This window comes from Chlamydotis macqueenii, chromosome 3 (genome assembly GCF_036417535.1).
Source record: "Chlamydotis macqueenii isolate bChlMac1 chromosome 3, bChlMac1.mat, whole genome shotgun sequence".
In the NCBI taxonomy this organism is placed as follows: domain Eukaryota; kingdom Metazoa; phylum Chordata; class Aves; order Otidiformes; family Otididae; genus Chlamydotis; species Chlamydotis macqueenii.
Window position 1 is genome coordinate 40312364 of NC_141558.1, and position 27440 is coordinate 40339803.

The window sequence follows — 27440 nt, forward strand, 5'->3', positions numbered from 1 at the left end:
CGTCGCAGGCAAAGGGAAACGCGGACACCACCGCCGCCTCCTCCTCCTCCCCCCGCCCCGCCTCCCCACGTGACGGCCCCCATGCCGAACTACAGCTCCCAGCGTACACTGCGGCGCACGGGACGGCGAGCCCTTGGTGCCATTCCGGTGGGGAACGGCGCCGTTCGGGAGCCGAGCGAGCGTCTCCCACTTTCTCAGGGCGCTGGAAGCTCGGGTGTGCGGGGCTCTCTTTGCTGCGTCCTCCTCCTGCTCCACTCCCCGCGGAGTTAACTGGCATCCCTGTTGCAGGAGCAAGGAGTGGCCGAGGCCGAGGGCCTCAAGCCGGGGTGGTTGCCCTAAACCCCTTTAAATCAGAGTCCGGCGGCGGGCGGTGACTAACCCAAACAGGTGGTGCAGGCTCGGGAGGAAGGGCGGCCGGCATTACGTTAACATCTCCGCGTCACCCTCCCCAACTCCCCCCCGCCGGCCGCAGCCGGCTCCCGGAGTCCGAGCGCGGCCCTAAGGCGCTGCCGATGTCTCCGGAAGGGTTTGACAGCCGGCTCCCCGACAGCAGGAGCCGGGCGTAAACCTCGGGCGTGCCGGGGGAGCTGCCTCACGACCACCCCCCACCGCACACCGGGTGAGCAGGCGCGTCACTCCTGCGCTGTGCCGCTCCAGGCGGCCCCCTGCCGCAGCTCCTCGCCCCTCTCCGCAGCCTTTACGGGAGGGCCGGGTGGCCGCACACCGGGCTGCCTGACCAGCGTGGTCACTCCGCAGCCCCTCCTCCTGCCAGGCGAGGGGAGCCTTGCCCGCCCCACTCGGAGCCGCGGGGCTGGCGCAGCTTCCCGCGCTCGGGGCCGAGGGGCGGAGGCGAGGGGCGGGGCGATGGCGGGGCGCGGCTGCCCCACGCTGTTCACTTTGGCGCCAACTGCTTCAGGCCGGGGGGCGGGTTTTGCTGACGTTGCGGCCGGGGACGTGCTGTGCGTCTGCGGCCGTTGGCTGTCGCCGCCGGGAGCTCCGCCCCCTCGGCGCCCGGCCTGCGGGACCAGTGGCGGCGGCGGCAGTGGTGACGACCTGCGGGGTGCCGCGGGCCGGGGGCAGCGGCTGACCGGTGAGTGAGGGCCGCGTCGGCCTGCCGACGGAGCCTTCTGCCCCCCTCTCGTCCTGCCCCTTCCCCTCCTCCGTCGGCCCGGAGGGGAGCTCAGCGCCGCCTCGCCCCGCGCGGGTGCCGCTCCCCTCCCCCACCACTCCTAGGCGGGTCCCACCGCCCGGTTCGGCCCGGCCCGGCCCGGCTCGGTCTGGCCTGGCCTTGCCCACCCCGGGCTCTCTGGGCCGCCGGCGGTTGCGGGGCGCCGGGTCCCATCCGTGTGGCAGCAGCTGGGGGTGCCGCTCCCGGGCCGCCACCGGCGGCTCTCCCGCCCTGACCCCCGGGAGGTCCTGGGCCCTTCCGCCGTGACAAGAATTGGGGCGGGCGGGAGCCCCTTCCCGCCCGGGCAGGGCAGGGTGAGGCCTGGGGAGCTGGTAAGGGCCGCAGCCTCTGCCCTGGCAGGGCCTTTGCTAGTCTGTGCCTCTGCTTGCCCCGACGCCCCAGCTTTTTTCCAGGGCTCTTGTTTTCCACGCAGTGGGTGTCTCGGTGCTGCAGGCTGCTGGTCTCACTTCAGAGGTATTTGTGTATCGGTGCCACAGGCGTGTGTGCTTGTAAAGTCATTCTGCAGTCGCTCCTGTGGCGGATGCTGCATGTCCTGTGGCCGAGCATCGTCCTGTGGCCGAGTATTGCCATACGCCTTGGCAGGCAAAGTGTTTCTTGCCTGCTGCTGTTCGTTATTGTTTTGGCTGGTGGTGTCAGGTAGGGGAAACTTGCTCTTAAGTGGTCAGCAGTGAAGAAATCAGAATTATCGAGTCAGATTGTTTTAACTGGTTAAGAGATACGTTCAGATAACCTGTTTGTACAGTGTGATGCTTGTTTTCGTAACAAAATGTCCTTATAGGATGTTTATTTGAGACATGAATAAAATATACCACTTAGGGTCTTCAGAATGCTTATATACAGGACAGATAATTTCTTACTTTTCTTGGTAGAGCTCTCAATTTGTTATCTTGATGTAAGAGTTTTCTCATTCTAGTGTTGGATTTTATTGAAGAGCAAGGGCCACAGGTAGCTCAGGTGTTGTTGTCTTCTTTCAGGATGCTTCTGTTTTACGATGTTGTTCTGCAATTATCAATTAATCTGTTGTCTTTCCTCTGATATTTTACTCATAGATGGGGAAGCCGTAGGGAATTTGTATCATGGCAACAGATGAGGATGGACTGGGACTGTTTGATACCCGCTATGGTGGTAAGATGTGTTAGATTACTTTCTGTTTTGCAGTGAAATAATGCAAGCAGTCTTATGAAAATAAGTAGGTCCAAAAATAACTTAGAAAACAAAACGGAAACAATTTAAGTTCAGATATATACTGACGAGCTTCAACTATAATTAAATGGCTTTACATTTACATTGTAATGGCTTTACATTTATCATTGTAAGCCATATCGCATTAGTAAGTTTGGATTTTAAACCATAACTGTGTACATTGGATTTCTAGTATGTTTTGAGGGGATGCCTGGAACTGGTCTCCCCCTGGGTTTTATGGTGTATAGCTTAACCTTCGCTCTATCTTAATGATGCACATATTTGGACAGTTAGGAGGATTGTTCATTCGTTTGCTGTTTGTAAGAGCAAATGAGCTGTCATCTAGTATAGTACCAGCAATCAAGGTTCTCTAACGTTATATCCAGCTCCGCAGTTGATTGATCTGACACATATTTGTGAGATTCTCAGCCTCAGAAGGACTGCAGATATTGATGTTTTTCTTTATAGTAATAATACTTGTTGCAGAACTGGAGAGGTTCGTATAGAGGAGATGAGAGTGATAAGAGGCATTGGAAAAAGAAACAAAGAGAGTCTGAGGAAATGTAGATTAAAATGGTTTTACAGAACAAGTTAGTGTGTGAACAGATGGCAATACTAAAGCAAATTCTTTGAATTATGATACAGACAGTTACCATACTTTCTGATATAGCCAGAAACTTTTCTTTAACAGTAGCGATTTTATCATACCAATTATTTTATTTTTGTTTCTCAGCTGTATAATTTTTGTATTAGTTGTATTCTGTAAAAGAGTTTCAAATTCAGATCGAGTTGACTTAGTTTATAGTTTTAAATTTTATTTGTACTTAAAGCTATATAATTTGCTTGATGCACAATTCTTGTAGTATTTAGGAATTGATCTTGCAAGACCGTCTTTACTTCCTGGTGACTAAACATCTTTCCTCCACAGTAGCAGTAGCTCGCTGGGTAAAATTCCCTTGTCTTTTACTAGTCTGTGCTACTACTTTTACTACTGTCTGCTGGTCTGGAATCACAGCTACACTTACTTTATGGGAAAGTTAGGGGTTGGAGTTACTAAATGTTTACTTTGGCGGTTTGTTTTTTGTTTTGGTTTCTTTTTTTCTCTTTAGCTGAAACTTCCCCGTTCAAGGAAGGTGATGAGAGCTCAGTGGATATTTACGATGGCTTGGACAATGGTTTGACAGTTCCTGGTAAGTTGGTTGTATCTTGCTGCTTGGCTTGGAGCATTATAGAGTCTCTGTGCTTCTTAGGCTGGTTCCAAGTAAAACAACAGTTATCTTTAGATTTGCATTTAGCTGGTATAACACATGCTTCAGTGAGCTACTTGTTTAAATTAAATATATATATGTTATACTCCGTATAAATACAGCAGAGAATTCTTAAATCTATTAGCTGAATGGTTATAAGATATTCTTCATGTGATACTGCCTGTTTTAAGAGACTTGGGCTCTTAAGGGGTACAGAGAAACCTTAGCTATTCTATATGTGTCTTTATATAGGATGTTTTACCTTGGATTTACCTTGGAAAAAGCACCTCTATTTTGTGATTTTTAGATAGCTTCAGGACCAGAACCAACAGTCACTGATCACTAAATCCCCAGTGAGAGCTCCAAAACATATTTTACTGTGTGATACAGTACGTTCAGTAAATTGTTTTAACCTTTTGTTACTTTCTCAATAATTTCACATGCTAATGTAAATTAATTTACCCTTCTAACTTCTTTGAAGGTAACAAAGAAATGGACCCAGCACATGTTCTTTTTTAGGAGTCTTCGAATACCATTCAATGAAATGCTGTTTCTAGTATTTAAACAAGTGTTTCTCTACAGACCTTACCACTGTAAGGCCATTGAATTTTTATGGAAGGACTATAGTATATCCTACAGACATAAAGCATCTATTACATCTTTTTGTCACTTTCTGTTTTGTTTTTGTTATAGTGTATAAAAGTATTCGCTGAGTATATTTCACATACTGAGATGCATTGTTTAGTAAACATAAAAGATGCAAGGGGGAATAACTTAACACAATGCAAACATTTTGTGTACTCTGGTTCTGAGGGATCTCTTTTAAACTTTAAAGAAAAAAAAAGAATTGGTTAGATTTTTTTCTCTATACAGATTATTGTCTTGCATTATGTTAATGCTTTTTGCATTGTGGTATTGTCCAAAGGATTGAAGCACAGCTTCAATAGCTAACTTCATTTATTTGTCTGCAAATGAATCTGAATTTCAGAGGTGTCAAAAGTCAGATCTTGTCAGTAACACCTATGACTTGAGAAAAAGCACCCTTATCTAAATAATCAGGGTGTTTGCATGTTGGGTTGTTTTTTGTTTTGTTTTGTTTTCTTTTCTTTTCTTTTCTTTAATTTCTTTGGAACTAAAGCTAGAAGGTTTAAGTTTGTGAGGGAATATAAAGCAGCAAAGAACATTTTTTTTCAGCACAAGAAGCATGGTATTCAACCCCATACAAACTCTACCATAATGCCATGTGATTCTGATGAACTGATCTCTGTTTGTGAATGTGTAGGCTGTTGGCATCTGAGTATTCTTTTTTTCAATAAATTTTTTGAATGCAAATGTTACCAAGCTGAAGGCTGGCCCAAAGCTGAATGAATTGTAGGGTGCACATATTTTTTACTCTAGCTTTCTGCTATCTGTTGGCTCTAGAATTGCTGAACCTCAGATCACTGCTAAGGTATAGCCCTTCTTGCTTTATTAATTAGGTAGATTTACTGAGAGTTAGCTCTCTGACTTAAAACAACTTATTAAAATGCACCCGTCTTTGTTGTTAGGTGTCCTGTATATCTCTTAATTTTTCTAATACAATGTTTTCAGTTGAACTTTAATTTTCATCCTTACCTTTTATGGCGATTTAAATTGGGTCAAGTATTTCAAATAACACTAACGTAAATGTTGACATTCAGGATAGGAGTTTCTCCAGATAAGGTCGTGTGTTTTCCTCAGTGACACAATGCAATCTGGCTAGAAAAATACCTTTTTCTTTATGTAATTTATTTTCTTTCTACAGACAGTTCTGCTCCAAATTCTACACCAGTTGGAAACGGCTTGAATTTATTTGATGAGATATTAATTGAAGAAGGGACTGCAAAGGAAGCATCCTACAATGAGGTGTGTGTGTGTTCATGTGACAAAAATAATTCTGGTGTTTTGGAGTTTTTTTTGTTCCAAATTTTCTTGTGTAAAGTGCAAAAAATGTTGTCAGTATACTCACATTATTGGAAAAATAGGGAAACTGTTTCTAAATAAGTAAAAACAAGAGTGTGCTAATAAACTGTTATATCAATAAGTTTATCAGAGTAAGTGAATCACTCTGTGACATGATCTGTTCTGATTTGATATTTGCATGTGGTTCATGTATCAGCAACATTATGGGAAAATGTATTATAATTTTCTTCTAGTTATGTATCTGTTCAGATATCTGATACAAAACTAATCTTGATATTTCTTCCAACAAATTCTGCCAGACTAAAGCAGATAGGTCGTGGATTGATCTTACGTGTCATTAAATTTTGTCCTTGAGACTGAAGACAACCATGTAGAAGCAGTTCAGTGCAGCTGTTACTCATGTAGCATCACCTGTCCTGGTCGTGAGACATATCTTAACTAACTTGAGCTCTGGAGTAAAAGGGACAGGCATCCATAGATACAGTGCACTATAGAAGAAGCAGGAGCAAAACCTCTAATAGTCTATTAAGTGATCAAAATGTCACTTTGAAAGTTTGAAGGCAGTTGGCTGTTAAGTGTGACAATAGGAAAGTTGTCCATTTTTCCGTGAAAGTTTTGTTGCCATCTACTTTTAAAGAAGGGCTCACGCCAAATATATTTTATTTAATTTTGTGATCTCAACAGGAGCGTGTCCTTTGCAGTCTAGTTTTGCACTCCAGGTTTGTTTGTAGTAGCTTTTTGTTGTGTTTGTCAGATTTTGTGCAATACAAAACAGATAAGGAAAAACAAGTCCCCATCTGTTGGGCTCTGATAACTCCTATTCCTTAATAATCCTGTCTTTACTTTCACAATAATATGGCTTCCTATAACTCCGTAGCCTGTTACTGTTGGGCAAGCACACATAGATTTTTCTCTTATTTGAGTGTTTGTGGTGTTTTAGAGACTTGTATACCTGTTGGAGCATATTGAAGCTTTTTGTTTTAATATTAGCTGTAATATGTTACTTTTGGAAAAAGAAGCACAGCTTTGCGATATACGTTATTGTGTTAACTAACTATAAATCTAGAGGGGTAACTTTTCTGTGTAATTAAGTCCACTTCTGTGCTGTGAATTCTTCTCTCTTTGACAGTTGCAGGCAGAATATGGAAAATGTCAGCAGCAAATTAAAGAGTTGATGAAGAAATTTAAGGAAATACAGGCACAGGTACTGTAGTTAAAAGGGCAACATTGTCAAGATTTATGTAAAGGAAACTGAATATTGCTTTGAGAGACAGTTAATTTCTTATGCTTTCCAGAACTGATCTGTCATGTGGATGATTTGTAAAGCACCTCTGTGCTAGGAACTTGTTCTGCCTAGGATAGCCTACTGACAAAATCAGTAGGTAAATTCACTTGTTTCACCATGTTGCATGCAGTTTGGACTTTAGTTGCTTAAAAGCTATCTTTTGTCTCCTTAATTAGAAAACAAGCATGTCAAATGAACAGTTATCAGAAAGGTATCGAGTTCTCTTGTTCTTTAAAAAGTAGGTCTTTAATGCACTAGGGAGAGGGTTGCAAAAGGTACCTCAGCTGTTATTAGAACTGGAAGAGGATGTCTGTATTGCTTTGAGCATAGTGCCGTTTTAATAAGGCTGAACTGCTCTTCAACTTAAGCTAGTATCCCCGTGCTCTGGCATCCTATATAGTTAGATTATCTTGGGCAATTCTGCAACATGCTCTGCTGGGTATTACAGATAAGTCCCAAAGGTTCTATGCTTTGCAGCTTCTGCCTTTTGACACTTCTGCATTGTTCTCTGCAAAACTTAAAACACTACTAATAGCTAATCATAGAGTGGTTAGGGTTGGAAGGGACCTTTAAAGGTCATCTAGTCCAACCCCCCTGCAGGGAGCAGGGACATCTCCAACTCAGGTTGCTCAGAGCTCCGTCCAACTTGGCCTTGAATTTTTCCAGGGATGGGGCGTCAACCACCTCTCTGGGCAACCTGTTCCAGTGTTTCACCACTCTCATCATAAAAAATTTATTCCTAGCGCTAGAGCCCTCACCGGAGAAGACTGAGGCAAAAGAGTCATTGTGTACCTCAGCATTCTTCATGTCTTGGGTAACCAAGTCTGCCATTTCCTGCTGGAGAGGGCCCACGTTTTCCCTGGTCTTCCTTTTATCCCCGACGTACCTAAAGAAGCGTTTCTGGTTGTCCTTGACATCCCTGGCCAGATTTAATTCTGGCAGGGCTTTAACCTTCCTTACCTGATCCCTGGTCACTCGAACAATCGCTCTATATTCCTTCCATGCTACCTGTCCTGGCTTCCATCTGTAGGCTTCCTTTTTGTTTTTCACTTGGTCCAGGAGCTCCTTGTTCATCCATGTTGGCCTTTTTGCCTGACTTCCTCTTTGTTGAGATGCATTGCTCCTGAGCTTGGAGGAGGCACTCCTTGAATATTAACCAATTTTCTTGGGCTCCTCTTCCCTCTAGGGGTTTATCCCATGGTACTTTGCTCAGCAGATTCCTGAAGGGGCCAAAATCTGCTCTCCTGAAGTCCAGAGTAGAGAGCTTTCTGTGCGCCCTTCTTGCTGCCCTTAAGGATCTTGAACTCCCACCATCTCCTGGCAGCCAAGGCTGCCCTTGAGCTCCACGGAGCTCTACGCATTTATCTGGCTTTCTGAGCAGGCTTTACCAAGGACAGCTACTAAGAGAAGAAACTATCTCTAGAATTGACAAATAGGGTTCTAGAACATCTCACCTAGAAATGTTAGCATGATACAGCACCCAAAGTTGGTTTTGATGCCTTGAAAGAAATACAATTAGCCTCTTTCTCTGAAAGGGCTTAAAAGCTGCATCTCTTATGTGACACAGTGACCAAGAAAACAATAAATTGAGTAAAAGAATGAAGCAAAGGGATGGATTGTAATTTCTTGTCTCTGTGGCTATTTGGTTTATATCATATTTCGATTTTAATAAAATGTATGCTTAAAACGTCTTAAGTAATTACCAGGAACACAAACAGGAACATAAATGTGAATAATGTTTAAAAATAAAACAACAAAAAAAAAAAAAACCAAAACTCAATAATTCTGACTTAGCCAAAATGATTTCTGTATATTCTACTGTCAATTTGTATGTGATGGGACTTTTATTAATGATTGTCTTACACTGTTTTTCATTACATGTTTGGATAACCAAGCTAATTCTTGTTTTCACGTTTTTTTTCCCTCTCTCTTGCTCTCTTTTTTTTTGTATATTTTTAAAATAGAATGTAATTCTACAGAATGAAAACCAAGCTCTCAAAAAAAATATTTCAGCACTTATCAAAACAGCAAGAGTGGAAATTAACCGTAAGGATGAAGAAATCAGTAATCTGTATCAAAGGTACAACTAGACAGTGGAACTATAAACATGCTTTTTGTCTGATCATGTTTATATACTTATAGAAAACTTCTGTGTGTATTTCACTACTTAGAAAATAATTGTTTGTGTGGTTTAGTACTGGTACAATCAGAAGAAACAGGTCTTTGGTTTCTAATTAAGAAAACGAGGAGGAATCCAATTTGCCTGAATTCTGTTTTGTTTATTTTGTTTAATCACCCATTCCTGGTGGGTTTTCTAACCATCTTGCATGTTTCAAAGCAGATATTATCTTACACGGCTCAGCTTCAGAACTAGTCTGTTTTATGGTCTCAGATGTTAATTCCATGGAACTTTTCAGACAACAAATGAAAATAAAGGAAGAGACAATCTAATGTTTTCATGGCAAGATACAAAAGCTCTGTCTCCAAAGGTGGGGGATAGCAGCTAGAGAATTCTTGGTAATTTCTGTGTACTATTCATCTGACTGCAAGGAGCTGAAAACACTGAAGTGCGGATGGGAGAGTAGCTGAGTGTGAGGTTTCTGAACTGCTTGAAACCAGAGCAGGGGTCCAAAATTCAGGAACCCTAGCTTATCACAAGGTCGCCTGCTTGTCACTTGTGTGACATCAGCCACATCATCAGTTTGTTTGTGTTGCAATTTAACCATTTTATGTTTTCTTGCACCAAAAGGTGTCATAAAGAAGGTTAATTTGTCATTACTGTGCTAGAGGCTATATGCATATTAACTATGCAATATATTTTTTTTTCTAAATACAGAAAATTACTGCAAAAAAAGTAATTTTTCTATATGATCTGTTGTCAGAAGTCAAGAGGTTTTAATGTAATTCTGTGAGTTGATCTGCTTTGACATGATGGCTGTCATTTTCACACCTTTGAGTGTAGTATGCTGGGTTTTAAATTGAATTGTTTGAAAAATGTTTTGTTGTTTTGAATACTTGACCTCATTAAAGGGTTTACAAACTCTGTTGCAATACATTGTGATGGTGATGAAAATTTATGAACACCATATTTGATCTAGGTATTTTGGAGGCATCTGTCATGGAAAATTGTGGGGAAAGTGGCACTTTGAGGTCTTAGAAGCACACTTTGTCTACCTATCTTTAAGGACTACTTCAAAGATAATATCTTTGAGGGGAATTGTTAGTGCTGATCTAAAAAAAAAACAAAAAAACCCAAAAAAAACCAAAGCAAACTAAAAAAAACCCCATTGGATGCAATTACATTAATCACATATCTGTGCAGATTTAATAGCCAGCCTAAAGCACAGCAAGAACTTATCAGTTTAGTTCAAAATGAAACAGAAACATAGGAACGGATTTTTGGATTACAACAGCTGCAGCATTGTTTTAGTTCAGCATTCAGTTCTCATCACAATGTCACGTTTTTGGAGTAGAGCCAGTTGTAGAAGCTGATCGTTACATAATTAAATTCTCTGTATTGGCCTGTCAGAAGTGTTCAATTTTATAAAGCAAAACCAACCCCATTTTGTACTCTTTCCTTACAACTGGATGCTGAATCAACGTAGAATTTCAGGCCAAAACCAAATGTCTGTGTGTAGCAGCCACTTCATCCTTGGCTCTCTGAAAAGGAGCCTTATGTTTGGTGGTTTGCTGCCATTTTTTTGGTGTTACTTTTATTTCTGTTTCCTTCCGCATGGATTAGACACAATCATTCTTTTTACATAGTGGAGAATATTTAAGAAGGTTGCCATTGTCTTTAATCATGTCATTTTAATCAGATGCTTTGTTTAATATGGCAGAATAGTGTCTGTCTGTTTTTTGGTGGTTGTTTTGGTTTTTTTTTTTTCTGATGAGGTAACTTTGAGTTCTATCATGAGTTCAGGGCACACAGGCTACATGTGCTTAATTTAATTTTTTGTTTTTCTTATGATAACCTTGCACCAATAGCCTGTGACCTTGATGAAGCTTGATTATTGTAATTTACTACTTGTTTTCTGTAGCTTGCAACAAGTTCCAAACATGGTATCTTATTTGCTTATTGAGTAGAGTAAGCACAGTCACATTATACCTATTCTTCTGGTTGCCAGTTTACCAAATAGTGAACTGTTAATTGCTCTTTTAATTATTATAATTATTTTTAAAAATCACTAATGCTGTAAAGAACAACTTCTTTTCCCAGGGGAAAACTCTTTTTATTCCTGGACAATGAAATGCTAATTTGAATTCCTGAAATTGTTAATTAGTCCAAATACAGTATTTTCCCACAGATCTTGCTCTTTTCTTTAGATGAGTTTCATTTGGAAAATATGTATACAAATAATTTTCTTTTGCTGTGTGCTAATGGAAATTATTAAACTTCTACTTTTATCCCACATTTTTTTCAACTTGAAGCTGAAAGAAAGCATGAAAAAATTTTAGAGATATATAGATTCATTGTAATTTGGCTTTAGTTATGTTTAAATATATTTTAAAGTAATGTAACTTTTTTTTGTTTTTATAAACAGGCTATCAGAATTTCCCAATCATCGAAACAGTTTCACCAGAACGTACCTTCCAGGATCAACTAATGGAAGGTGCTCTGAGATGTGTAAAACAAAAGATTCCAAATTCAGACCTTCTGATTTAGGTGACAGTATAAAGATGGAGCATAGAACGAAAAATGACTGTTCAAAAGATACGTACCACAGTTGCTCATCTCATAATATGGACAATGGGAAGTCTAGCTCTGAAAAAAGAAACACTCCATGTTTACTGAGGTGCCCTCCTGAAGAGCTCTGCAACGATGGTGCTCATATGTGTCAAACAAACTATGACCATAGTTCCAACAAGGATAACAGAAAGGAAAGAAAAGAAATTAAAAGTGAAAATGAACAGTACAGCAGAGGAAATGGCAACAAATACAAGAGAGAAGTACATCACAGCACCGGAAACAACGGTGACAGTGAAGAGGGGAATTCAAATCCTCAGCAAAAGCTGAAAACCCTTTCAGAGAAGGCTGGTAAAAATGAGTTGCAACAAAAAAATCAGAGTGTAAAAGTCAAATGCAGTCTAAGTGTGGAAAGAAGAGTAGAAAGGAGTGTTTCTTCCTGGGAGAAACAAACTACTAGTAAAGACAGATTTCAAACACGAGGTGAATTGTATGCTGAAGAGAGATCCCAAAATGTATTAAAAAAAGATATTAAAATACATGATAAAGATGAAAAAAATGCTGGCCAAAAAAATAAACCAAATGAAAAGCTACAGGAGCAACCAAGGAGATCTGGCAGAGGAAGCAGTCCACACTCGAAGAATGAACATCCAAAGAGTCTTCACGAGGCACGTAAATGTCGTGTAGAAGAGTCTAGAAAAGGAAAAGACATCGACTGCAAGAGAGACAGGGGAACAAATGATCATGGTTCTCGAGAAGGAAGGACTTCACCTTCTAACTCCAACATCAGAGAGCATAAATATGTACGCTTGAAGGAAAATAGTAGTAGATATGAATGGGAAACAGCACATTCCAAATCAGAGAGACACAGAACTGAAGAAAAAAGGAAAAGAGAGAGAGAGAATCAGGATGAAAATAGACATTTTAGAAATGAAAGAAAAGTTGCAAAAGAGATTTCTCGCCAATCTGCAAAAGAATCCAGGAAGGGTACAGATGTTACAAAAAGTGAGAGGAACAAGTCCTACAAGCTAGAAGAAACATCCAGAGTAGCAGATAGCTTGAAAGACCATAAAGTTCCCAAAAATAAAGATAGTCACACTGGGACTAAAAGCAAAGACTTAAAACTTAGCTTTATGGAAAAGCTAAATTTAACTCTTTCTCCTGCTAAGAAACAATGTCTCTCTCCAACAGATGGACTTAAAACACATTCCCAAAAGGCCACAGATGAGGGAAGTACAGAGCTTATGCTGCAGGCAGAGCTGTTAGATTCTGCCCACGCTGTTAACTGTGGTCCTGCAGAGCAAACTAATTCAACACTACAAGTTCTGGACAGTACAGCTCAAAGCAACGTGGAACTAGCACTGGCTGTTTCTGTCAGTTCTGAAAATGAAGCCTTGAAAGTAGCAGCAGCAGATCCAGCACGGTCTGAAGCATTCCCAGCAGTGGCAGCTGATGAACTGAGCTCAGAAACCTTGCCAGAAGCAGAAGTGGGTCAGGTACAGCCCCAAGTCTTGCCAGGAGCTGCAGAGGTACTGGGTCCTGATGAGATGGAGGCTGAAACGTTGTCAGAAGCAGCAGAGGCTTGTGATCTGGTTGAATCAGAAGTCTCAGCAACAGCAGTGACAGATCTGAATCACCCTGAATCTTTGGCCTTGGAGGTGACAGAGAGTGTGGCAGAGTGTGAAAACTTGCCTGTGACAGTGGGTGTGATGCAGGATGATAATGTACCAGCAGCAGAAGTGGTACAATCTGAACCTGCCAGTGAAAATATGGGAACTCTTTCAGAGTCAGCAGCAGAGAAGAAAGAAGATAAAATACGGCTAGCTCCTGACGTGGAAAGCTCAGCAGACCAACATGGCTCTCAAAGTCTTGTCTTAGATGTCTCAGAAGCCAAAAGTTCTGGTGGCCTGGAGTCCTGTGACATCGCAGATGATATTAGTGGAACAAAACCAGACTCTTTAAAGGAAGTAGTGAAGGACAATGATTGCTTGGCTGCAGAAAATGTTGAGTGTCCCATTGAGGAAAAGGGTATCTATGAAATTAATATGAGTACATCTCAGTCACTTGACAGAACTATGTTAACTGATAAGGATGAACCCTTAGTTGACCAGAATGCTTGTGATCTGGAGCCAGACCTAACTGAAATCAGTACTGCAGCATCTTCTCTTAGTGGTGAGATGTATCCTAAAACTAACGAGAAGGAAACTAACCCAGTTCCTGTTGATGATGACAGCTCAATCCTGAGCATTGATCTCAATCACTTGAGGTATATTCCAAAGGCAATCAGCCCACTGAACAGTCCAATGCGCCCTTTGGCTAAAGCACTTAAGATGGAAAGTCCCTGCAAAGGTCTTGTGAAGAGTTATAACAAAGGTATTTGCATATGTATATTCTAATTTCTTTTCTACGTAAAGACTTGGAAGATCCATTAATGGAAAGCAGAATGACTGCTTTCTCAAAAATATAAATGGTTTCTTCTTAAGCTGTACAAGTCTCAATGGTCCTTTTTTTTTTGTAGTGGAGCTATTTAACAGTGCAGCCGAGATTGTAGACAACTGAACATTAGTGCTGTAAAAATTGGAGTTTGTCACTACTGACAGATGAGTGGTTGAAATAGAGTTACGTACTAACTTATATAAAAAAAATACAGGTTTCTTAATTGTGATTAGGTCTGAGTAGATCTCATTAGTTTTTTCTCTGAAATTGTAGAGGCAAAAGTTACTTAGGATCATATTCTTTCAAGTATTTTTTGTGAGAAAGCTGGAAAGAGTATCTGAGACTTAATTTCTAGGAATGTCAGCTAAGATAAGGCTGTACTCTCCATCTGAATTAATTCAGTGTGAATTTTTATGTATATTTTATAATTGTGAGTCAGTTGGTGGGGAAAAATAGAACAAATAGAACATTAGGATTTATCATTAATGAAGTAAGAGCTAACTGTTAAATGAGGTGTCAGGGAGATAAAATATGGTGACAGCACTCACAGGATGAGAAAATAGATTACCTAAAGTTTAAATTATTTATGTGAATTTAACTCTTCCTCTAATGTCCTGCTGCAACTAATAAGTTTTCTTGGAAGTTTAGATTTCCTGCTAAAAGAGGAATGGTGGAGTGGCATTTAAATCTTTTTTTTCTTGTGTTTCGGAGCGTAATCCTTATGTCTTTTTGCAAATGTTGGTGTGATTTACTCTGCAATTCTGTCTTATGTGCTTGAGACAGCTACTCTTTTAAGTGTGAATTCTTTTAGCAGTTTATATTTCATCCCTGTAGTAGTTCATATTCTTTGAAATATTGGGGGGGGTGGGGGGGTGGGAGAGCTTTGGGATCAGAGTACATGAACAACAAATAAAAGTATTTTTCTGATTTTGTAGTGTTTCCCTAAGTTGCTTATTAGAGGAATCCATCCTGTCCCGAACTTGCTACTAAATTCCAAAGCAGTGATATTCAGCTCTGAAGTTAGATGTCTTTGTGATCTGACTGATGATATGCCTGTCAAATGTTCTGCATCTGTTAATTGACAGGAAGCTATAGTTTCTCTTGGCCTTGAAATTCAGCACGTACCTTTCTACTGTTCTGCAGGACAGGAGTACATATATTAATAGCATATTTTGACCACTTTTATCTTATACTTTGGTTTGTCAAAATATTGAAGCGATTACTTTGAGAAGGTATTGATCCTTGTAAAACTGAAATGGAGGCAGTGATGGAATATGGTTTTGCTCCTGTAGAATCTGTATAAAGTAAGCATTTTCAAATGTTGCTTTAAAGTGTTAATCACAAGTTTATTTTTTATGGAGATCAATTTAGATATGATCTTTTATGAGATTAAATGTTTGTTAGAGGTCATTAAGCAATCTTATCTATGTGCGATTGAACATAAGTGTTTTATTAACTAGAGTGCCCAGCAAGCCTAAAATTAACTGCGAATCTCGTTAATCAATACATATGCACTTCAGTGGAATTTTTGTACAATGAAAACGAGCTTGCCTTTTCATCTTTTGTAACATGCTGCTTTGTAGCTAACTGTAATGACTTATTTTTCTTACCAAAATAGCATTTGATTTGAATTTTAAATAATAATGAAATATTTAATGATATCTCAAAAATATAAAACATGTAATGAACTTATTTTTGAGGCACAGTAAGGCATACAACATTTGGGAGAACTTTAGCCTTTCCTCCTCATTCCTCAATCCTGTCATTCAGGAACCTGAACTGGAGGCTTTCTCCAAAGTTTTTAAGAAAAAAAAATGCTTTTTATACTGTTGTGCTTAGTTGCAGTTCTGGTAATGTTAAATGCATCAAAAATTTAAATAGTTTTATCATGTGTGTAGTGCCTAGTACTCTCTTTTGTTTAGTAAGTCAGTTTCTTGAAAGATTAAAAGAACCTTTTTATCAACCATGGAAAATCTAGCTGAATGCAAACATTAATAGGTCATTTGTTCTTCTCATTTTGTTTTCGTTGTGAAACTGTTAAAAGAAAAGCCACCTATTTTATGTAAATACTATCCATAATAATGTTAAAGTTAAAATTTAGCTTGTGCAACATTCAGAAAGCTTGTTAAAGTAAATGGAAAGAAGCTCAAAACTGATGGAAACAGCTAGATTTTTCTGTTTTCAATGGATGTATTTGTGAGATAGATCACATGTTCTTGATGAAATGTTGAGGTCTTATTTGCTCTTTGAAGATCAGAAAAATCCCTTATACTAGCAGCTGTTGAATCAAACCACCCAAACTTCTTATAGCTCAAACTTCCTGAGTTGTTGGCAGTTTCAAACAGTTCTGAACAGTCACTTTACGGAAGAGAATCTTCCAGGTTTTTCTGAAAATGTCTGTTTATAATATTATTCCTATGGTGATTAGCAAACTGTTTTCTTTTTACAGATTTAATTCCTGAAAGTTCGATTGTTATCTGCCCCTCAAAGAATTTGTCAAAGGAGGTAAACAAAGAAAATCAAAAGCCAGTTAGCATGTCTGATGAGCACTTAGAGATGGAGTCCCATCTAAGTATCTCTTCAGATGAAATAGAAGAAGGAGAAATCATAAGTAGCGATGAAAATGAAGAAAAATCTAAACCAGAAAGAGGCTCTGAAAATACAAAAAAGTCAGGACCAAAAGCTTCTCCTGAGACACAAAATTTGACCAGCAGTCCACAAAATCAAAAGAGCAAAACTGTGCGTTGCAATGAAGAAAATGGAAAATTTGTTTCTGTGCAAGTAAGTACAAAGAAGAACAGAGAGAGGCATAAAAATCAGACTTTCAGGTCTTCAAAGGATGTGAAGAAAAGTAAAACCGTGAGCATTGCTTGTCTTGAAAAAATAGTTCATGTTGTTGTTGAACCTTCAAACGTACAAGAAATCATGCAGATGCTAAGAGCTATACGAAAACAGATGAGGAAAAATTATATGAAGTTCAAGGTACACTTCCCAGTTCAGCATTTTCACAGAATTATAGAATCTGGTATCATAAATTTTACATCATTAATAAAATACTTGAACTTTTCCAAGATGTCTACATTAGGTGAGACCTTAAAATTGAATATCTGTGATATTATAGAGTCCAAACTTAAGCAAGTTAAAAAGAATGCAATAGTGGACCGTCTTTTTGAACAACAAGTATCAGATATGAAAAAACAGTTATGGAAATTTGTAGATGAACAGCTTGATTACTTATTTGAAAAGATACGGAGAATGTTAATAAAACTATCTGATGTGAGAAATGTGGGAAATGAGAGTGAGGAAGGGAAGTTTGAAAGAGCAGGAAAGCAGAAACACAAGATCAGTCATAAAAATGATGTGCTAAGATCTAGAAAAAAGTCACTGAAAGCCAGGTGTCAAAAGTCTGAAGAATATATCCTTTCAAAGCAAATCGTAGATTATCAACGACCTAAGTGTCACCATGAGAAAAGTAAAACAGATGCACCGAAACCTGCATTTACAAAGTGTCTTAACTCCATTGATAACACGAGGAATTCCCAAACCAAAGTGCACCTCTCTAAAGAGAATAATTTGCAAGGCACTCTCACTCCATTGAAGGGTACAAAATATGAAAAGGAAGGATTCCAGCTATCCAGAGATGCTCACAAGTCTGATCTTAGTTATGAGCTTCTCACAGAACAACAGGCGTCCAGTCTCACATTTAATCTTGTAAGTGATGCTCAAATGGGTGAAATTTTCAAAAGCTTGTTGCAAGGCTCTGATCTCTTGGAAAAAAATGGTGGCAATATTGACAGAAATGAGTGGGAGTTCAGGACTCCAGAAAAACAGTTTTTAGACAGTCATAAATGCAGAAGTAATGCTGCTGGACTGGTGCAAGAGCTTGCTCCAAAGGAGGCTTGTGTGGAGTCTCGACCAGTGGAGGATATTAACTGGCCTATTGTTTCACCTGTCAGAGTTCCCTCTTTAGCATCTAGGCTTCAGATGTCTGTTGATCCAGATGTACTAGATGAAAGCTGTATGTTTGAGGTTCCTACAAACACAGCTTCATGCAAAGAAGATGAATGCAATTTGCAGAAGAATAAATCATTTGTTTCTTCTATCCTCCTTGAAGATTTGGCTGTTTCCTTAACTATTCCATCACCTTTGAAATCAGATGCCCACCTCAGCTTCCTGAAACCGGAGAATAATTCTAGCTCACCTCCCGAGGGTGTTCTCAGTGCGCATTACAGCGAAGATGCACTTCTTGAAGAGGAGGATGCCACTGAGCAGGACATTCATTTGGCTTTAGAATCTGATAACTCGAGCAGTAAATCAAGTTGTTCTTCATCGTGGACAGGTCGGCCCATTGCTCCCGGTTTTCAGTGTCGCCCCAGCCTACCAATGCAAGCAGTAATCATGGAGAAATCCAATGATCACTTTATTGTAAAGATTAGGCGTGCAGTACCATCTACCTCACCAGCTGATCAGGTGGCTTCAGTAAAGGAGGTACGGGCATCCTCAACCAAGACTGGAAAAGAAGAAATGAAAAGTGGAGAAAAAGAAAGGAACAGTCAGAGTGCCCCAGCAGCCACTGTGCAAGAAGCTGTCAAGCGAGATCTGGTTAAGATGGATCAGTTGCCTCATGTCAGCACTGGACAAGAACAAAATCCTGCCTTACCTCAGCCTCTAAAGGAGCCACGTAATAGTATTGGAAAGGAAGAAACAACTGGGTTGCTTGGACCATCTAGAAAATCGTCAAACACAGAGAGCCATGGCACTGAAAGCCCAGATGAAGGCTCTGAGCAATCTCAGGCACACCAGTTGAAAGTATCTGAAAACATAAATGAAATGGGTGTTAGATCTCAAGCTGCTTTTCCTGCTGGATGCAGTATAGAGTCATATATAGACTTAAGAGATGATACTGTTAGTGAAACTGAAACTTTGTGTCTTGCAGTGGAATCCACTGCAGGTACGAGGACTCAGGAAACTTCTGCAGGAAACTCAGAAATCAGTGATAAAAAGGGAGAAGTGGAAGAGTGCTGTGATGCGTTTATAGACTTAACAGAAGAGGTTTCCAATGAGACTGTAGCAGGTGAATGTAATCTTGAAACAAAATCCCTTTCAAGTACTGATGTAGGATGCATAAGTGTAGAAGATAAAACCAGTAAAAAAAGGAAAAGAGAGACTGTCAGAGAGAATTCCAACTCAAAAAGGCAACGAAAAGAAACTGATTCAGCAGGTGAAGGGAGCGATGCGAGTGATATGAAGTCCGAAGAGGTAAATTCAGCACCCGAACGATGTTCCAATAAGAGAAATGAGTTGCAGCAGAACAAAGACTCTTCTCCTTTGGCTTCATCTGCATCATCGCCTAGCCTGTATGCCAAAAACATCATTAAAAAGAAGGGAGAAGTAGTAGTTTCCTGGACAAGGTAATTTCTAATTTGATTTGTTTGATTGTTTTAGATTTTCTTAAACTACATGTTATACTGAAGAGTGGGAAGAAACCGATGTTTAACTGATTACTGCAGTTATTCAGTAGCTCTACATCCTTCTGTAAGTAGTGGAGTGGGAGCCTCCTATCTGTGCAGGATGGCTTATGAGATTGGTGTCTTTTCTTAGAGTACCACTGAAAGGTCCCAAAGTCTATGTTATCCTTTTTCTATAAGAGTTGTCCAGGGGAAGTTAAATTTAGGAGATGGACTGATTTCATGTAATCCTGTTAGCAGCCTTTGGAAGAGAACAATTTTTAGTAATTTCTTAGGTGGGTTAAATCAGATTTGCCTTAAAGAAGATGGCTCCCACATGTCATGACTAATTCCATCACCCAGATCTCCCAAAACAACAGTACTTTTTGCTTTTGTTTTTAAAGCTTATGTTAAGGTGACAAGACGTACTATATTGCACTATCCGTGGTTTTTGTTTCCTCTGCCTATTTCCTTCCTGTCCAAAAATTCCCACCAGGCTTGGTAGGGGATGGAGGTCTTTGATGTTCCTACAAGGCCTGGAGCATTGGTGACTTAATTGATTATTTAATCTTTGAACGGCTTTAGGTGAAGGCCACTGCCTAGCCATGCAAACTGAGGCAAGTCTGCCTAGAACTACGGACCCCTGTTGCATTTATGAGTTCTTTCCAAGTTTGAATGTCTGCTTTAGAAGCTTAAAAAACTCTTTTTGATTTGGTTTTGGGCTAACTCTTGTAATAATCCTGCCCTTCCTAATAGGGTAGCATAATCTCCACTACCACTTGTTTACTCTGACTCTGTTACTCTGTGCTGGGAGAGGGAGGATCCTCCAAAGTTTATTTCTGCTCTTTGAACTCATGTTCTGTAGCTTGGAAATACTCGGAATTTTATATATGCCTGTATGTATGTTTTCATTTCTGTGCACATATACATATATATGTATTAATATTTTTAAAATACATTTTTGCTATAGAAATGATGACCGAGAAATTTTACTGGAATGTCAGAGAAAAGGACCATCAAGCAAAACCTTTGTTTCCTTAGCTGTTAGGCTAAACAAAAGCCCAAATCAGGTAAGTGTTATCATTCTTGTATTTGATAACAACTAAGTTGCTACATTTATGATTGCAGTTGAACAAAAACCTCTGGAAATCTGCTAATTTGGAGTTGTTTTTTCCTCAGGTCTTTTGTTGGGGGATTCTTGAAAAAAGAATCTCAGATTCTCCCAGCTGCTACTTTTTAAAAATAGACATTAAAGGGATTTTATAGTCTAAGGATTCTTCAGTATCTGTTTGACTGGTACCTTGAAACTGCTGTGTTCAGTCAGAAGCCAGGGACAACAGGATTGTTTCTATTGTTGAATCAGCACTTAGATAAAAAAGGGCAGTTTGGAGAGGCCCAAAGCATTTGCACACATTCAGTAAATCAGGAAAGGATTAAAATTAGAGCTGGGAAGAAAAAAACGGGATTTTGCAGAAAGGACTTCTTCATGAAAATATTTCTTTTTTTTTTTCTTTCACTTTTTAATTAAGAAACTTCAAGACACAGATGTCAATTTGATGTAGAATATTTCCAGAGATTTGCATATCACTTTGTACTTGTTCTGAATCGCTATCTTAATCTGTATCCTGCAAATCTAAAAAGGATGAAACACCCATCTGACTAAGTTAGGAAGTCCTACGTGCTTGGGATTTGGCATTTAGGATGTAGTGTTGTATGGTTGCAGAGTCTTTGCGGGGTTTACAAGCTGTTGGGTGGATGGTTGGATAAAACAGTGTTATCTGTGCATTTATGCCACTCTTCCCAGTTAGGTATTTGGTGGATAGTAGATACTTATATGCATATAGTGATAAGAAATACTAACTTACAATTGAATGAGGTTGCTATGCAATCTCTAGCTACGCTCATTAAGAAGATGTTTGACTCTCGTCTACAGACCAGTTTTGTAAAATCCTTAGTAGGCAGATTACTCCATGATGAGCCATGAATACCTAAAGCAACAATTGTACAAGAGGGTAGAAAATAACCAATAAACTGTGCTTTCTGTGGAGTACAAAATAAACTTTTGTCCTTACGTTTGAATCTGATTCAGTTATACCTGGCAAAATTTAAGTCTAATTGACTTGGAAGCTTTCATTTTCTTCCTCCTTGTTGCAAGGAAACTTGTGTAAACCAGTAGGTTGCTCTAGCTCTGTGTGATTAACCTGGAGGCTATTTCAGATGTCAAAGGTATAGGAAGACTTCCTACATCCAATTAATTTGTTAATGGTGCTCCTAAATTTCTCCTATTAAAAAGTATTGGAAGCAAATAAAAAACTTTTAAAGTTTTTTTTAGGAAAAACTCCATGCTGTCAGATCAGTTTGTCTTGTTAGGTAAGGAAATCCAGGGCCTTAATGATACGTCTTTTTATGTCCTCCGTTAGGTTTCAGAAAGATTCAAGCAGTTAATGAAGCTGTTCAAGAAATCCAAGTGCAAGTGAACTTACCACCAAGTTGCTTCATGGTTAGAGGGCTTAGCTGTTACCAGCAACGACTGACTACAACTGCTGCATTCATATGAGATGAGTGGGAAGTATCCAAGTCAGAATGCTAGATTTGATAAATCTGATGCACTGTTAATTAGTTACTTCCCTGTCCATGTTTCCTCTGAAGTGCTTTATCAGAATAACACAGAAGGAACTTTATGAACAAACTGGCTGGGAAAGGATGGCCACATACAAATGGAGCAGGATCATTTCAAGGGGCTGACATCTCCTGCTGGTTAAATGTGTTTTATGAGCCAAGGGCATGCAGTCAGGTGAAAATGGCAGCTCTTGCTTAACTTGTTGGAACTACTGCATATGGTGATGTCGAACTGTGATTTTAAAAAAGTAAGAGTGCTTTGGAATCCAGTTGATAGATAATCCTGGAAAATGACAGGTACGTTATCTTGGTTACCTTGAAACATATTTTAAGAAGTCAGGCTTTTTTCTTTCAAAATAATGATAGCTATGATTCCAAAAGCTGCTTGTCTAGTAATAGGATTCTGATCATAAGGAATAGGTGGCTCTTGCTGCTTTGTCAGTTGCTCAGTGGGTTTCAAGGAGAGAATCTGGCACTGAGTGCAGGGTTTCTCTTCAACTTTAAGCGTGTTATCCAAGTCATTGCTTAATGACTCCAGTGTTCAACAGAGAGAAATTAATTTTTCTTTGAGAGTGCCCATCTGTCATCATTGACAGTGGAGAAAATTGAAGCCAATTGTCTAGTCTAGATCCCTAACTTTCAAATTTTTGAAGTCAAATAAAATGAGTCCCAACCTCTGTGAGAGAGTGAAGCCAGTCATTAATGCAGTGACCAGTGTTTCAGTTTCTTTTAAATTGTGAAATGCTGTAACGAGTATTAATATACAAAGAACTGTCTTGTATTTAAAAACATTTTGCAGTTCTGATTATCTTTAAAAAGACTTGATACTGAATTTTGAATAGTTGGGGTGGTTTTTTTCCATGAAAAATGTACTGGATTTTTTTCAAAATTTTTTTTGTTTTTTTTTCAGAAAAGGCCAATATGTTTTTCTGCTCCAAATTACACATGGGAAATGTACTTAATTTAGGTCTTCAACATAATGAACATTTTTTTGTTAAAAAAAATAAAAGTTGACAAGTTATTTTCTTTTTAAAATTATTTAGAAACGTATTTTTAAAGTTTTATAAAATCTGACTTTATACTTAGTAACCAGGAGAAAAATTTTTCTGTAAAAACAAGCAGTTTCAAAAGCTTGTCAACGTGTCATGTTTTGACAGCAATTGTATCTATCTTTACAAATTGTTTAGTACATTAGAAATTCATTATGTTCTATTTTAAAGAACTCTTATAACTGCTTCCAGTTTTACTAGTACATACTAAAAAGTGTGTATGTATACATATGTATACATACACATATCTCATAATACACTGCTGCTGTATCCTGAATTTCTAAAAAGCTTTATTTTTTTAAATTTCCCATAAGAAACATTCCTGGAAGTTGCACAGTTTTTTTTGTATTATGAATTCATTGATGTTTGAGGTTTTATTCTTTGTTGAGGATTGGAATTGCTGTAGTCTTTATTCAGTCAGAAACATTTACTGAGTTTAGTTAGACTTCATTTAAGAGTCCCACCTAAGAGCATTGCCTTTCAACTTGGAATTAAATTGACTTGTTTTCAGAATCCAATGACCGCTTCTTCACTTTCAGCATAGGTTTTTTGCTCCCTCTCCAACTAATGGGACGGACTTCTCGTTCTAGTAAACCATCAGCTAATTTGTCGGTGACACTGCCACTGGCACCTTTGGAGTATTGTAAGTGTGACCTATGGAATGGATGTCGTGCTGCCAAACAGTGCATCGTCCTAATTTTAGGCAGTGCTCTGGAAACTGTTACAATGAGTGACTTGAGTAAGTGATGGTGTCAGTTCTGACTGTCTTCCATCTTATGTGCTTGCTTCTAAGATGTTCGCTTTTGATGATCAAGTGTCATCTTCCATGCTACCCTAGTGATTTCAGTGGGGGACTGGTATACCTACCCATGCTTGTCCTTAACAAACATTTGTGAGAATTGTTTACTTATTGGAGATTTAAATCTAACTGAATCTCTTCTAAGAATAGTCAGTTTGCAGAAGAGCATTCATGTTTGTGGAAAAATCAGACTCTACTGAGAGTATTCTTTTAACCATATCGTTAGAGATCAAAATGTGCAGAGTACTGAAGACACTGAGGGAAGCAGCTTCTCTCCACTTGAGTGCTTCATCTCTAGCTCAAAAAAGCAGACAGTATTTTATTACAAAGTTGTTTATTCCTTGTCAGTGTTTATTTACTTTCTTATCTGTACAGGTGATGGGAGGGTGGGGTTTGGCTGGTTTGGGTCTGACTTGGATTCCTTTTTTGTAAATTATGAAACTTTTTTTAATGTTCTGACTATTGTAAGTATGTGTACAGGTTCCTATGTGGTCATGTAAAATATCTGATGCGTGTATATTTATAAATATATGTATAAAAATAGAGAGAGCTTTGTTTAGCCAAAGATGATTTTTTTAACTACGTAAAACTCCAGGTTTATTTTGTATAAACTAAACTGTAAGAGTAATGCAAAAAATAAAACTGTAAAATTCACACACACATGTTCTTGTTGAACAAGGGTTGGCTTGGAGTGATTTTGTACCATTGTTTGTAATTTATTTCGCCAACAAGAATTTTGATACATATATGCAAAATGTACTGTATGTAAATCCGCAGTCTTGTTTGTGAAACCTCAGGTAAATGAAAGCATTTTCTAGAACTGTTGGCTAATGGCTTGACAGCTACAAATGCAGTGAGGCAGCATTAAAATTTACTTCTGTTAATTTGTATAACTGAGTAGCTATGTTGATGTTCTGGCTAATAAACATGGAAGTAATCAGCTGCTGCTCTGATGCAATTACTGCTCTGAATGCATACTGCTTGTTTTTTACTGGGCATGACTGGATCAGAAATTGGACCATTTCACAAACTACATAAAACCTTTAAACTGCTTATGAATTAGAACCTACACCTTTCCTCCTTTTTTTCGTAGAACTATTGGTTTAGTGTTGAGTGGCATATTACAAAGGAGAAAGACCTGTTTGTTTCCAAGGCTTTTAATTGGAAGAGTGTAGCTGGCAGCCCTTTAAGAGTCTTGTTCCCATTTGCTATTGAAGAATAGGTCTGCTTCTATCCAACACGTATTTTTACAGGATTCAGTTTAAAAACTCTGGGTGGACGTAAGTATTGGAAAACTTTCCAAAAGTGGAAATTCAGAGAACAGGGTTTGTGGAGATGTGGATAATAGTGAAATCATAGAGCATCAGGTATGAATTTTGAGATATTCTCTCTAAGGCGTAGTCTGTTGCCAGCTGCCTGTCTACGTACCATAGTTGACTGGACTAAAGATATTCCTGTTAGGTGTCAATCCAGCAACCCATAGCAATTGCCATTAAGTTGTTCCTCTGATTGTCTTCACTCTAAAACCAGTTGCAGAATGTTTAACAAATTTTTCTTCATGAAGGAAGGCAGCAGTTGTAAAGCATGCCAAGAAACAGGTTTAAGGGTTTCTTAGAAGAATCTATGCAATCAATCAAGAGGCATTTCCAGAGCAAAAGTGGCTTTGAGAGGAAGGATGGATAAAGTTTCAGTGGTGGCTGGCACTGCCTCTCCCATCAGAGTTGGAAAGTACTGTGCTGTGCCACCAAAAGCAAACCCATCTGAGTCACAAAAGATAATACGGGCAATAAAATAATTAAATAAATACTTTAACAGCAAGGAAGTGGCAAAGCTCTTGTTAAACTAAAGAGGCCCATGGTTTGCTTGGTTCTCATCACAGTGAGCAGTGTTGAAGAGAGGGCTCCTGAGAAACACCCAGGAGGCGCTGGAGACATCGGGTCCACCATACCTTCTGGTGAGGCACCAAAGGGCACCCAGGCCTGAGCCAAAGCTCTGAGATGGTGGAAGCAGCAAGGTAAGGCTTTAGGGACTTTGTGACTGAATTTGGAAAGAAGAGACATGAAAATAAAATGCCAGTGACAAGTATACGAGAGTACACAAGCTTGAGACTGAGTGTGAGAGCACAAGCATAAGGATGAGAAAGGCCCGTGGAGGTCTGGGTGGTTTGCATGAGCATTTATGGTGTCTCTCGGGGGGGGGGGGGGGGGGCGGTACTTAAAGCATTTTAACGTACACATAAACCATACATCTGCTGCACTAGGCTGAGGCTAGGGGAAAGATGTGCAGCCACCTCAGCTGCTGCAGGGCAAGGCTCTGAAGACAGATTTGAACAGGACTTTCAGGGAGATGAGCAGAGCTTGTGTGGGAGAGAGGGAATCCCAAAGAAGAGATGCGGCTAGTGTCTTTTGAGAACTGGCCACTGGTTGTTGTAAGGAATACCTTTAGGGAGAAGAGGCTGAAGTGGAAATCAGTCACAGGATGGAAGAAAAGGGCCAGAAGTTCTGAAGCAAGGGAGGAAAAAATGGATATTTGGGATTTCCATAAAATTTAGGCCTGGGCAGTATTAGAAGCAGAAGCTCTCAGTATAAGAACCCCAGTGCAGATGGCCCTGATTTCTCACAAAAATTCCATTTTGGCAACTCTCCTTTTTCAAACCTTGTCTCTGAGTGGGCTTGGGGGTGGCTCTTTAACCCAGCTGAAGAAGGGTTATCGTGCCAAAAGCCTGTGTTTCTGACTGAAGACTTGAGTCTCGGTTCCTGTGGCCTCAGTTTTCAAAGACTCAGTCTAACGCATCCTAAATTAACTCACCAGGCAACAGAGTATGAAATCGGACATGACCGATCGATCCTTGGGCATTGATTCAAAGCGAAACTAATGGAATGTAAAGAAAATGTAAGAATCTATCATGCTGTAAAGGCTGCCTATTTAGCCGTTTTAGAAAATAAAATTTCATTTGGGAGCTGAGTGGAGGCATAATGTTTGAAGAACTGCCTAAAACAAGGCATAGGGACATTGCAAACAATTGCCGTACAGATCGAGCCTGGAGGGAATGGCTTTGTTAGATGCCACTGACTAAAATAATTGCATGATAATTTTGGCTAGAGGCACCATCCTATCATCTGATGATTTTTAAACGGTGCACGGATAGTTTAGACTGTGTGGTCTTGGCATTCGGCTACAAAGAACGGAGAAGTCTGCTCAGCGTACCACGCCTATGCTTTGGCTCTTGGGGGAAAAAAAACACCAAGAAAAAGATGTTCTAGCACTGTCGAAGGAAGGTCTCCAGGCTATAGCAATCAGCAGCGCTGCGTGCTCCTTCTGCAGTGCTCTAAGATAGACCAACCAGGGGCTTTCTCCTAAGGTAAGTGGCAAAAAAATAATTCTTCCTAGGGCAGTACGGAGAAGGCAGGTCTCTGTCAGACTTGGGGCAATATGAATTAAACCTGGGAGTGTTTGCAACTTAGCATTTAACATTTTTTTACAAGAAATTTAAGATTTAACTTCACTTTTTCAAATCACAGCTGATGAAAACCTGGCATAAATTGAATGTAGAAGTGAT

General features: G+C 39.7%; 1 protein-coding gene across 4 annotated transcripts; it reads left to right on the forward strand.

Moving 5' to 3' along the window:
• The first annotated feature begins 1010 nt into the window (after positions 1-1010).
• CASP8AP2 (caspase 8 associated protein 2) lies at positions 1011-25882 on the forward strand. 4 transcript variants are annotated; one of them, XR_015258118.1, is made up of 11 exons: positions 1011-1090; positions 2239-2314; positions 3481-3561; positions 5402-5502; positions 6689-6763; positions 8809-8924; positions 11389-13904; positions 16417-19378; positions 20385-20484; positions 21835-22330; positions 23622-24825. XR_015258118.1 is itself a non-coding variant. In XM_086744493.1 (10 exons), exons 2-10 carry the CDS (start codon positions 2266-2268, stop codon positions 25761-25763), a joined length of 6003 nt encoding a protein of 2000 aa, XP_086600619.1. In that variant the 5' UTR covers positions 1011-1090; positions 2239-2265; the 3' UTR covers positions 25764-25882. The 4 variants fall into 4 exon arrangements, 3 of the variants coding, with proteins under 3 accessions (XP_086600619.1, XP_086600617.1, XP_086600618.1); XM_086744493.1 differs by lacking the exons at positions 21835-22330; positions 23622-24825 and adding an exon at positions 25761-25882; XM_086744491.1 differs by having other exon boundaries at positions 21835-24825.
• The last annotated feature ends 1558 nt before the right edge of the window (positions 25883-27440 follow it).